Source organism: Myxocyprinus asiaticus, chromosome 40, assembly GCF_019703515.2.
Source record: "Myxocyprinus asiaticus isolate MX2 ecotype Aquarium Trade chromosome 40, UBuf_Myxa_2, whole genome shotgun sequence".
NCBI classification, from domain to species: Eukaryota; Metazoa; Chordata; class Actinopteri; order Cypriniformes; family Catostomidae; genus Myxocyprinus; species Myxocyprinus asiaticus.
In genome coordinates, this window is record NC_059383.1 from 35,042,178 (window position 1) to 35,056,002 (window position 13,825).

The following is a 13,825-nucleotide window of genomic DNA, read 5'->3' on the forward strand; positions in this document are numbered from 1 at the left end:
GAGGTCCACAGTTCACGTCCCGAGTTTGGCAGGCATTCTGCAAACAACTGGACATTAATGTGAGTCCCACTTCTGGTTATCACCCTCAGGCCAATGGACAGGTGGAACGTCTAAACCAAGAGATTGGCAGATATCTTCGGAGCTATTGTAGCCATAAACAGGAGAAGTGGAGCGACTTCCTGCCCTGGGCCGTATATGCACAGAATTCCCTCACTCATACCTCTACGGGTTTAACTCCCTTCCAATGCATGCTGGGCTACCAACCCCCGATGTTCCCTTGGTCAGGAGAACCTTCTATGGTGCCAGCGGTGGACGATTGGATTAAGCGAAGCGAGAGGGTGTGGGACAGCACACATGTCCGGCTACAGCGAGCGGACCGAGCACAACGCTTCTAGGCTGACTGACGGAGGTGCCACATCCCAACTGTCAGCCAGGACAGAGGGTCTGGTTGTCCAAAAGGGATCTCAAGTTGCAGCTACCCTGCAGGAAGCTCAGTCCAAGGTATGTGGGTCCTTTCAGAATTATCCATCAAATAAACCCAGTTACTTACCGTTTAGAGCTTCCTGCTAATTACCGCATTTCTCCTTCCTTCCATGTGTCCTTGCTGAAACCCATCCACCCGGCGTCTGGCTCTGGAACCACGGATTCTGAGCCTCCACCTCCATTGGAGGTAGATGGAGCCCCAGCGTATATGGTCAGAGAGATCATGGACTCAAGATGACGAGGGAGCCAGATGCAATACTTGGTGGATTGGGAGGGCTATGGGCCAGAGGAGAGATCATGGGTAGCCACCAAGGACATATTAGACCCATTCCTGATGCAAGAATTTCATCATGCCCATCCTAATCATCCAGCACCACGACCAAGGGGACGTCCCAGTAGAAGAACACCAGGAGTTGTTCGTAGGGGGGTTCTGTAACATCCGAGGTTGTTACCCCTCCTACCAACCAACAGAGGGAGCCCTCTCCCGAATACTAACTCTGTACCGTTTCTTCTTTGGTGATTTCCTGTTTGAACTATATAAATACCATGTTGTTCCATTTTGACTTTGCAAAGTATTGCCAGTTTGCCCTGCCTTACCAAGTGTTTTTCCACTGCCATTGCTGATTGTTCTCTTGTTATGACCATTGCCTGTTTTCCTGGATTTACTGCCTTTGGATACCCCTTTGTTTTGTTTGCCTTGTTGGTCTGTCATTTTGGTTTACTGGATTATACTACCTGCTTAACAACTACCTCTATTTGCCTGCCGATTTGGATTGTTTGCTTGTGTACTTTAATAAACTTCCTGCACATGGATCCTAACACATCTCCATTGCCAGTTCGTTACACCTAGGAAAGGATTATCATTTGATTTGCCACAGGCCAAGATGCTAACAAATTGTCGGAGAGATGCAGCCGCTTAACGTGGTGGTGAGTCCCTTTTTGAAACATGTTAGAGGAAATGAAACCGGAATTTAAGTTACCCTACCACTTACGATTTACTAACGTTGTGTTGAGAAATATGTATGAAGAGACAGACTATTGCGGGCATCACTTTTAATACAGACTCCTGGACCTCACAAGCTACCGACGAATACTGGTAAGCCTTTACAGTAGATTTAATGATTCGATGTGGCAACGAGTAACCCTATTTATATCTGAAAAAAATGCAGACATAGATCAATAATCATCTGGAAAATTTTCTGATTGCATGAAAAGGCTTTGATCCCCAAAGGCACCACAGTACTTGTTGTAAGGGATATAAATCTTAAAGGGATATTACTTTACTAGTGAACCAGCATTTTTGAGAATTGAGAACAGCAAAATACATCGTCTAAAAGATGGGATATTTTGTCATTGCAGTTTTTTGTCCACCCACTGCAGTATATAGTTAGTAAAAAATAACAAAAGAAACAAGTGCTACGAAATGAAAAATCTGTGTAAGCATTTTAGGCAGCTGATCCATTCTATTATTCATTAGGAAACTGTGAGATAGCTCGGATATCTCCAAACATGTGTGGCGGACTAAATCAAACTGATAACTCACTACAGAGGAGGAAAATGTATTGTTAAGTGCAATCAAATTTAATCAGAACAAACTATTGTTGCTACATTGCTGATTTGCTTTAATTAAAAGAGTGGGAATTTAAATATTGATTTGACATGCCATTTCTAAAAATCAGTCATATCAGAAATAACTACACTCTTAAAATAAAGCTTCTTCAGTGGTTCTTTACCAAGTCTTAGGTTCAGCACTTATCAAGAAGCATTTTTGGCTTCAGGGTTTTAGTGTTGAGGCTTTATGGTTCTTTGAAAAAAAAAAAAAGAAAAAGAAAAAAAAAAAGGTGAAGGAACGCTATAGAGGCACTACAGCAACAATGACTTTTATGCCTTTCATCCATATCACAAGTTAATAAACACTTACTTTTCACCCTGTTCCTCACAAAATGCCATCTGATGGCATCAAAACACTTTTACTTGTGTCGTGGAATATTGAAAGCTCTTTCCCTCTCAGCAAGAAACCTCTCGAAGTCAGGAGTTCCAGATGTCAAAGGTTAGGCTTTATTGAGCAAAACAACAAAACCTGAGATGCCAGCTCTCCATCTGACTCTCTCATTCCAAACTCTCATTTTTATACCTTTCTGTTATTATTTTTTACCTCATAAGCACACCTCTCTTGTTATCTTAGCCAATGGGCGTGCTTTTCCACCTTTTTCTGTCTGCCACCATTATTTATCAGACCCTCTATCTTCTTTCTAATGGTGGAATCCCGGCCATCAGTCTTATTTAAAAAAAATTAAAAAAAGTCAATTTGTTATGAAAGTATACATTTTATGTAAACAGAATAGAGTATTTTAAACATAATAAAGTAGCTTGACTATTGGCTGTGCCATCCAGTGCTTGAGGAATGCCTTCTCCAGTTTGTACCATTGTGTTTGTTACAGCTGAGTGCACCGTGTGTTTCTCACAGCATAGTCACGTAGGCCTTACAGCCTCATATTTATTTTCCAGGATAACATAATGCCCAGGCTATTCTATACAAGTACCTTTTCTATGTTTGATATATAAAAATATACTATACTTGTAAGGCGATACATTTTAATGTCTACATTACATAACCAACTAGATTAACAAGCTTGATGGAGCGCGATCAAATTGTGTATAGCTCAACTGATAGAGTGTTGCACGTGCAATGCGAGTGATGGAGTATGAGTCCTGAAGTGAGTCGGCACGTGAGCCGAAAGTGTAGCATCACAAAATGATGTGGTGACTTCAGCTACTTCATATAATTGGTTAGTTTTTTTAGAGTGTTGCTATTACTATACCTATAGTAGTTTAAGAATGTGCAAAAACTATTTCTGGAGGAATCTGATGTACCAAAATGATTGAGATTTGTTGAATAAAAACCTTCACACACAGAGTGCTCAGACAGAGCAAATGGACACTGCAGCATTCACATTCTCCCCTTATCTGGACTGGAATGCTGTTGCTAACGTGTGTGTGTGTGTGTATGTGTGTGTGTGTGTGTGTGGGCAGGTTTAAGTGGTTTACGAGGACTTTTTTAAGGTTACAAACTGGTAATTACAAGGGTATTATGTTATAAATGTGGATTATGAGGACATTCCTAGTGTCCCCATAATTCATATAGCTTAAAAAACATACTAAACGATGTTTTTTTGAAAAAATAAAAATGCAGAAATTTTTTGTGAGGGTTAGGTTTAGGAGTAGGGTTAGGGTTAGGGGATAGAATCTATAGTTTGTACAGTATAAAAATCATTATGTCTATGGAGAGTCCTCATAATGATAGCTGCACCAACATATGTGTGTGTGTGTGTGTGTGTGTGTGTGTGTGTGTGTGTGTGTGTGTTTGTGTGATTTGACTGTGTATCATTGTCCATTTGTCTATGTGTATGTATGCTAGAATAATAGTCAGCATTATAATGTATCGTGTGTGTGTGTATGGCATGCTGTAATGATTGTGTGTATGCTGCATTGTCAGCAAGGTTTGGAAACATTACAGAAAGAAACAGGATCTTAGAATAGAGAAAAGAAAGGAGTGTATCCTCTGTTTACTTTAAAACAACAGACACTCGAGAGTTTATTTAAAGACCTCTCCAGTACCACCAAAATTCAAGTGTTTTATTCCCGAAAAAGAACGCTTACTTATGTACATCTGAATCTGTCACCTCACTTCTAATTATTCAATAAATAAGTCAGAATAAAAAAAAAGTAAACTTGTACAAAAATGACCCCTCTCATGATGTTGACGTTCCTCAACTCCCAAGATTTTGTAACATTGTGAAAATGCCACTAAACTATGCACAAGCCAGTTATGTTACAGTTTCAAAAATTCTAATAGAATTTTTTCATTTGCAGATAAGGAATGCAGCTGTCTTTATCTCACACGATTGGCTCTGAAAATCCATTTTGTTGTGATGTCTAGGCGCTGCTGAGAAACAAAAGAATCCAGAATGCATTCTCAAAAATAGAGATTTCCAATATTCACAATAGTGTATAGACTGGTGTATAAAAAAAAGCCTCAAAAGTAAACTATATTTTAATGAAATTATGAGAAAATGTTAAAGGGATAGTTTATAGGGATGCACTGATATGAAAATTTTTGCCCAATGATTTTACTCAGAGGTTACCCCATGAGCCACTTACTCACCTTATTTTGTCAACAGATCACTATTTTGCTTCAGGAATTATGCTTTAAAATGTACAATAGGAACAAAAACTATTTTATTGTTCTAACAATAAATTAATTCCATTGAACACGGATTGGATTTGTTGAACACATGACATGCCAAAATTTTAAGAGAGATACAATGAAAGATAAATACAAAAAAAAAATGATAACATGATGATTGATGTGGTGAAAAAAGGTTATTTTGCACTTCTAAAACATTTTTGAAGTTGTTTTCACAGTTCTAAACAACAGAACTCACATCTGACATTCTGATAGAACATTATACAAATTCCTATTATGCATTCGACATGCTTTATTTTTTCATGCTTATGAAATATTCATTGGCTGATACATCGATGCATCCCTAACAGTTCACTAAAAAAACAAACAAAAAAATCGGTCATTATTTACTCACCCTGATGTTGTTCCAAATCAGTATTACAGTATAGGCAGTATGTTAGTCTCAGTTACCTTTCGCTATCATTGCATCTTTTTTTTCCATACAATGAAAGTAAATTGTGACTGAGGCTGTTATTCTGCCTCCAGCTCCTTTTGTGTTCCATGGAACACAGAAAGTCATACAGGTTTGGAACAACATAAGGTTGCGTAAATGATGACAGATTTTTATTTTTTATTTTTTATTTTTTAGGCAAACTAACCCTTTAACCAACACAACCTCAGCACCACATTGCATCAAATACGTATGCAACTGGACATTACCATGCATGCATACACAAAACACCCCAAAAAAAAAAAAAGAAAACACCAACTCGCACCATCAATCCATCATTAGAATCAAATTCTTCCAGTTATTTGCGCCCTTTAGTTTATAGCAAAACCACATATGCACCCATAACAAGCAGAACAAGAATACTTTGAGTGAATACACCTGTTAATCACAACGGATGAGACTGTCTGCATGCTAGAGCCATTATAAATGCAACAGTGGGCCTGAGCAAACACAGCAGGCTGCAACTGTTTATCTGGAAGCACACACACATACACGAGCTGAGGAAGCTGCTAATATTCCTTTCTCATCCCTGTTCATCCATGTCAGGATCATTTCATCATGCAAACATTGCTTTTGTGTGTGTGTTCACTGTAGAGCATTGCATGAGACATGGTGTGGATTCACTCCACTTTCAGTGCTGACATTCACTTCCCTTTTGCATCTCAAAACAGATATCTTTGTTCACACTTATAAGTTATAATATAAATTCAGTTCAAATTATTAACCAAAATGAATTCACTTCACTTATGTTCACACTCACCTTGAGCTCCTTAAAGAAGATGCAGCTACGTGCCCACTCCACGATGGAGAAGAGTGTCTGATCAGCCATGTGGCACATCAGGCCGAAGGTGGTGAGCCGTTCTGGTTTGGCTGCATGTCGCGTGTTCTGTTCCTGATTGTCTGGGGTACTCCGAGAGTTCTGTTCCTGCTTCAGGTGGGCCAGGTGGGCACTTATCTTGCTTTGCACCAGCAGCTCATCTTGCTCACAGCGAACAAACTCCAGAACCAGTGCTGGTACCATCAGGCCTGGTGGGGCCAAGGGAGGGCTCGTTGACACTTGTGACTGGTTGACATATGTATACCCTGGCACAGACTCTGGTGAGCTGGCATTGGTGTAGTGCTCTGAGCTTGTGTAGTGGTCTGGGTACTCGGATTTGATGGCACGGACAGGTAAGGGTGGGTATATGTACTGTGTTGGCACAGGAGTATGTGCAGGAATGGGCACAGAAAAGCTCAGAGAACTGGATGTGTACAGGCTGCGTTCATAATCGGAAGGGGCCACAGAGGTGCCGATGTTTAGGTGAGGGTTTTTAGGAGCTGGGACAGACAGTGCTGTGCTGAAGCTGTAGTCAGTCTGGGGAGATGATAGCAAAGGGGGTGTGGCTTCCATCTTTAAGCCACTAGCCTGGATGAGGGCTTTCTTCTGCTGCTTTAAAGCCCGGTCTCGTTTGTACATTGGGCCGAATTTATTCCGCCCTCCCCGCATCCTATCCGCACGCACCGCTGTGAGCAAAAACCATGGAAATAAAATACAAAAATACCATAAACTATTGAATATCACATTATACTTTTCAATTCAAATTAATTAATACTATTATATTATTAATATTACAATTAATCTCACTAAATAAAATGTTACATTTTATATAACATAGACTATTAATATAATAATTATTACAGTCACTAAATCGTGCATGGTAATACACTCAAAATACTAATTTTAAGATTTGTTTTTAATCCATTAAATTGAATTAAGTAATCTTAAATAAAATAAAATGAAATAAATTAAATATTTTAAGCTTTATTAATTAATATTTTGTTAAACAATACACATTTCAATTGGATGGAATTTTGTTATGAAATGGAAATAGGTTAATCTTAAAAATAGTCTAAAATATTTTTTGAGTTTAATAATAATAATAATAATAATAATAATAATAATAATAATGTATTATTAGGATATAATATTAAAAATTAAAATATATTAAAACAAATTATGTCCTTGCTACATTGCTACTTGATTTAATTAAAGCATAAAGTCAAACGTGTTTTTTATGCAACAAAATGAAATCATGTTCTATAAACAAAAATGTGTCAGTATGTCTTGTCCATTTCTCTAAAATTCGTCCTTCTATTAACTCACGAACTAGTTAAAAATACCTCTATAGCCTGACTGATTAAAAGTAGAGCCGTCCTTAATGAATCCTTAACCTTGATCCGAAAAATAAAACGCAGTAACGCATAGGTGCCTGCTGATAATAGCGACCTTGCAAGAAGCACAGCATTTTTTTTTTCACTGTTGATTTTTTTCTTCTCATCTTTTATACTTCTACATCTCTGAAACTATTCAAACAGCTGCTATGAAAATGTCATTCAGTTTCTCTCTTATGATAGACCAAGATAGCTCTTTATACAATTCACTAAGTGACTTTCTTACAAAATAGGATTTTAAAGGCAACATTATAATAATTATTTTATTTTTCAATGGAAAGTTTGTTAATCCTGTCACAAGAGTGTCTGCATATATGTATTGCCTTTAATTGCATTAATTCATATAATAAATAAATAAAATAAAAAATAATAAAAGTAAGTACTGTAAAATGATAAAATGAACCGGCTAATTCCTCTGTAGTTATTTCGAGAAACTCTTGATAACTCAAGAGCCGACCCTTATAATAATGTAACATTTAAAATTAAACATTTAAACAATTTAATAATGAATAATTTAATCTATACTCCTCTCATTTATGATTTTCATTAAGTAAGCTATTATGCAATTCTCTGTATACCGAATAGAATTTTACGTTGAAATGAGACTGAATATGTTCCACTCACCCTCCAGTCGCATCCCGACGTTGAGACATTTCTGGAAACGGCAGAACGGACACCGTTTCCGCTGGGTTTTATCAATCTTACAGTCCTGACTCTCCGCACACGTGTACCGTTTATTATTCTGTACGGTCCTTTTAAAGAAGCCCTTTAAAATAATAATAATAATAATAATAATAATAATAATAATAATAATAATAATACAAATACAGTTGGGCTATGGTTTGTTCCTATTTGTTCAAGGCTAAAAAAAAATAAAATAAAAAACAAAAATAATAATAAAAAAGAATAGGCTTGATAATTTTTTTTTTAGCTATATTCCTGAGAGAACAATCTAGATAAATAGCCTATGGAGCAAATACATAACTAATTTGTTCACAGTGACTGAAACAACGAAATACATAAAATAATTTCACACATAAACGCTGAAAATATGAAAAATGAAATTGTACAGTTATTCCCATTAAAAGGCTAATGATTTTTAATAAAACCGGTTCATTTAGATGTTGCCTAATGGCTGCATATATTTTTCTGTTCAGAGAGAAATGATAAGTTGATATAATACCTTGCAGCTCTCGCAGGTTAATAAACCATAATGATAGCCAGAAACTTTATCCCCACACACCGGACACATCTCTTCCAAGCCCGTATCATAACTGTAGTCCATCCCGCCCCGCCGAGCGCCTGCTAAACACACACACACACACACACACACACACACACACACACACACACACACACACACACACACACACACACAATTACATTAGTGTTCATATTTCAGGGTATTTACATAAATATAGAGTAGGCCTAATACTAATGAGATATATACACTTAATGCTTAATTATTTTATTTCAAATACACTTTGCAGTATTGTAATTAATTGTATTCACAAGAAACATGCGTAACATGGGCACTGTAAGTTAACATTTCTACAGTCTTACCAAAAGCACATGTTGCATTATAAGGCCTTGAAAATGACCACACTCAACATTCAAGTTCATTCATAATAGCTAATCATTTTATTTGTATGAATTTCCTTTATCGACAAGTTTTTATGGAAAAGGTGCTATAGCCTCCGAAAGATCTGATCAGTCTAAACAGGCAAACCGTTGTCTCGTATTTATTATATTAGTCTCAAGCTCAGTATGGACCTTTTTACAGTAAATGTTTATTAAGTCACCACACATTCTACACAGATAATATTAAAGTATCAGCAAATAAGTATGATCGGTAATAATAACAATAACAATCATCATCATCATGCAATGATTGTTGTATTTAAATTATTTCATTTTAGATAGGCTATTATGATTTCATATATAAATATACAAGCTTTAGTAGGCTATAACCATTTTTCCACAAAATTAAATACTTGCTGTCTATTTGGTAGGAATAAATTCTAATGACTAATTCAATGAAAATAAATACATAAATAAATAAGTAAATTATTTCATAAATAAAATGCATGTGAAGGGAGATTTAATGGTTGATGTGAATTGAAACTGTTACCTGTAGGTAACTGTCTGCTCCTCTGTGGTGGTACAGTGGTGTTGATCTGTGCGGAAGATAGGGCCTATTTGTTCCCTGAAAAAGCGCCTCAAAAGTCCCCGTTATACCGCAACACCTTCGCGATCGTTACGGTTCAGTGCGTGTCCGGCAAAAACGAGTGGTATGTGTGCGGAGTCAGCGCGAGGGCAGCGACTCTAATGTTTTGGCCTCGCGTGCTCACAATGATGACATGCCCTCATATTCAAACGCACGCTCACAAAAGAATCAGTGAGCGACAGGAAGAAGCGCCTATCTGCAACAGGTACTCAGGATAGGGAGGAGACATGGGAGAAATCTCCAATCTCCTTCCAGAAATAAACTCCCTTTTCCTCATAAAGTCATGAGTGAATGATTTCATCCTCATTTTGTGATTAAAAATAACTCTACATTGAGCCACACTTTCAACTTGCATGTACATTATATATATATATATATATATATATATATATATATATATATATATATATATATATATAACATTATTGTTGTTGTTGAAAATGTGGCTTAAACCAATAGTAGGCTATTTAATTATTTTATTTATGTAATATAAAATACTATATAATGCACATTATTTAAAATAGCCTACATTTGTCACATAAGTGTATGGCACATTATTGCATCTCAGTGTAATATTTAACTCGTTCTTTAAGCTATATTGAAATTTCCTATTATTATTACTTTTAACATTGCAAACATAAAAAACGTACAGGTTGCTTCTAAGACATGATTATGAAATAATGATGCTGCATATTTAATCTTGCATGAGTAGTAAAGAGTTACAAGCTGAATACGGGTAAGGAATACTCTCAGGTGGTAATGAAGGCAGGCCACTATCTGTGGTTTGATAGCTGTGGGTTTTCACATTTCATTTCACATTTCATCTATAAATCAAAAGTTGTCCTTTGTTAGCTCCAAACCACGACTTCTGATGTTTGTAGACTTTCATAAACCTCCATAATTAAACACAACAGTTTGTCATGTTTTGGAATATTCCTGCTTGCTTTGCCGAAACAATGTATTATATTAATACTAGAAATGATTTTGACTTTCTTTTAATAGCTACTATTGGAAAGCAAGTTCCTGGAAATGTCTGATTGCACCAACAACTCCATTACTAATAATTTTTATTATTATTATTATGCCCTTTCCTCACCAATTTGGAATGCCCAATTCCCACTACTTAGTAGGTCCTCGTGGTGGCGCGGTTACTCGCCTCAATCCGGGAGTTGCCTCCGCTTCTGAGATAGTCAATCCGCGCATTTTATCACGTGACTCGCTGTGCATGACACCGCGGTGACTCACAGCATGTGGAGACTCATGCTGCTCTCAGCAATCCATGCACAATTACCACGTGCCCCATTGAGAGCGAGAACCGCTAATCACAAAGAGGAGGTTATCCCATGTGACTCTACCCTCCCTAGCAACCGGGCCAATTTGGTTGCTTAGGAGACCTGGCTGAAGTCACCCTAGATTCGAACTGGAGACTCCAGGGGCATGACCAATGATTTTGAAATGATCTGAAGTTAAAAAATGTCATTCCAAAAAATTGACATACAAAAATGGTCTCCAACAATAACACGTTTTAAAATGTTTTAAAATGAGAAAAAAATAACATTTTCAAATAAGAATTAGCTTACTGTTAGACTGTGAAACACTAACTTAGGCTGGGTTTCCCTGATAACATTGCAACTTAAGCTTTTACTATCATCTTAACCAGCGTCGCTCGTTATTTTACGATGGAGTAACGCCTGTTTCCCAAACCAGCACGTAGATTGCTCGTTATAAAGTAGAACTTAAGTGCTACGTTACGGGAGCTGTCCGGTCCAAAGGTGCTGATCACTTTGGCCAGTAAATCCAGGTGTTTGTCTTCTCAAAATGAAAATAAGGTGGAAATACCGACAAACATGGAAGTAGTTTGTAACCTTGAGGCGCCGAAATGTATTACCTAACTATTGCGAAATTCAATTAAAGAAAAAATAATGGCTTTAGTAAGATGGAGTTTCAGATATGTTGATGCTTAATCATAGAGATGAATGAAAGTGACGCAATAAATGCATGTAACGTGAGTGTACGTGATGTGAATCATAAGGGGCTCTCATGTAGCCTAAGTTTTACTCCTTTGGCTGGAAATGGAACAAATGCACACAGAACAGGATTAAAATTACTGCATCAGTATTGAACTACTCATAGACCTATCTAAATATTAATAAATCATCTGGTTAGAGTGCGAGGCACTGTGTACTTGTAGCCTTACTGCCATTATACATCATGCAATTTGTTACTGCCTTGTAAAAAGACTATAGGCGAGCCGATTTGAACCAGCCATTGGAGGAAGCAAGAAGAGGAGGAGGATGAAGAGAGCGAGAGAGAGAGAGAGAGAGAGAGAGAGAGAGAGAGAGAGAATCTCTCATTGGACACCAAGGGCCTAGCCAGGAAATTACTTTTGGTTGGGCCTCAATAAAAATGGATGGGACAAGTTTTCACCCAATTTGTTTTATTTTTTTAATTTGTTTATTATTTGTATTATTATTATTAAATTTTCCTTAACAACAGAGAAGTGGTGCATTCAAACAGTTCTTTTTTAAAACTATTTTATAAATATATATTTTAAGTCAAAAAATATGATATTCTGGGTGGGCCTGGGTCTAATTTGGCGGCCCATCCTTGGCTGCGCGTTAATTTGAATTATTTATTAGGAATATTTATTTAAGTTTTAAACTGCATGGTCACATTACTTACATATGTCTTCTTAAATAATCTGTTTAATAAGAACATGTAGTCTTTATATTGCCATTACAATTAAGCTTTTCAAAGAAGGCTAATATAATGCTATACTGTATTATGTGTCTTGTAATTTAGATCACGTCGCATGGGCAGACTGCGGAGACTGCCCATTGATTTCATAGCGATTTTTTCAACACACATTTTTTATCCTCTGAAATAGTTTCAAATGGCTTTCCAATGATTAAAATATATTAATATTTATACATTTCTTAAATGTCCCATTGTCTTTAATAAACTGTGAAAGATGCCAGAAAGATACTTTTAAGTTGCACTTAATGGACTTAAGAGCAGTTCAAAGCTCTCGTTAATTTACGAAAGTTTTTTAGAACTACTTAGATAATGATACTTTTGGGAAACGCACCTTAGAGATTAAGTGCTACTTAAGTGCTACTCCTACTTAGTGCTTCGGGAAACCCAGCCTTAGATTCTACGAATATAGCTTTTTATTTCTCGGACTGTTTTTATTTGTATTTTGTATTTTTTACATTTTTTTTTTTTTTTTTTTTTTTTTTGCCAGCAAGTCAAACTCGAGTACGGTAGAATTTTATCAGCTAATATTTCCAGTCAATGGAAGCGCAGATTTCTCTTGACAACTAAACTGTAGGCTTCACAATCTAATAAAATGACAATGGAATTAATCAGAATTATCTCTTTGTCATAATTGTGCATCAAATTCAGAGCGGAATTATTATAATTATTATTATAATTATAATTATAATTATAATTATTATTTGGTTTATCGACGTTTTTCAGCTTATCTGCATTTTTAATTCAAGTCCACTTGAATCGGCGATTCTCTCTTTAGAATCTGTCATTCTGCGACTCCGGCACTTGAATGTGTCCATATGGCGCATTTCCCATTATTTATTGTGCGATCAAATCAATGAAGCTCATTAAAGACAACGTCAGCAACAGAGGTGCTGAGGATCTCTCTCTCTCTCTCTCTCTCTCTCTCTCTCTCTCTCTCTCTCTCTCTCTCTCTCTCTCTCTCTCTCTCTGGCAATCTCCCTTTTTTAAACCACAGACACATGGTAAGTGTGCGTGCACAATAGATACAATAGTTGATGTGCACCCTTTAATTTCTCATTAGCATATTAATTAATAGAACCTGAAAAAAAGAGCCAAAACTGCATCCGAACTCAAACATAGGTCATGTCACCGTTCACTGGATAAAATCCCATTAAACTTCCCATTAAACTTCATTTACATATGTTACACTTTGTTTCCTGTTCTTCATTTCCTTCTTTCAAATTCTTGACCCCCAGTCTGCCCCAACGAAAATATGTTTAACCAAACATAATGATTAATAAACATCACAGTATAAATAAATAAATAAATCAAACTAACAAATAGATAATCTTACAATATTTCAATACTTATTTTTATAATAATACATCATTATAAAATAAAAATAAAAATTCAAGATTTATGATATGAGTTATAGTATCATGACCATATTAAAATATTACATCTTAATCAT

The 13,825-nt window shown here is 36.3% G+C and overlaps 1 protein-coding gene across 1 annotated transcript in view; it reads right to left on the bottom strand.

Annotated features, from left to right (window-relative positions):
- Positions 1–9,669, bottom strand: part of LOC127430779 (steroidogenic factor 1-like) — a 31,433-nt gene extending 21,764 nt beyond the window's left edge. The window contains exons 1-4 of the mRNA XM_051680833.1: positions 9,523–9,669; positions 8,575–8,696; positions 8,016–8,157; positions 5,941–6,683 (exon numbers count right to left, since the gene is read on the bottom strand). Of these exons, the coding sequence (XP_051536793.1) occupies positions 5,941–6,683; positions 8,016–8,157; positions 8,575–8,676 (987 nt within the window). The 5' untranslated portion in view covers positions 8,677–8,696; positions 9,523–9,669. The remainder of the gene's footprint in view (positions 1–5,940; positions 6,684–8,015; positions 8,158–8,574; positions 8,697–9,522) is intronic.
- Between the last annotated feature and the right edge of the window lie 4,156 nt (positions 9,670–13,825).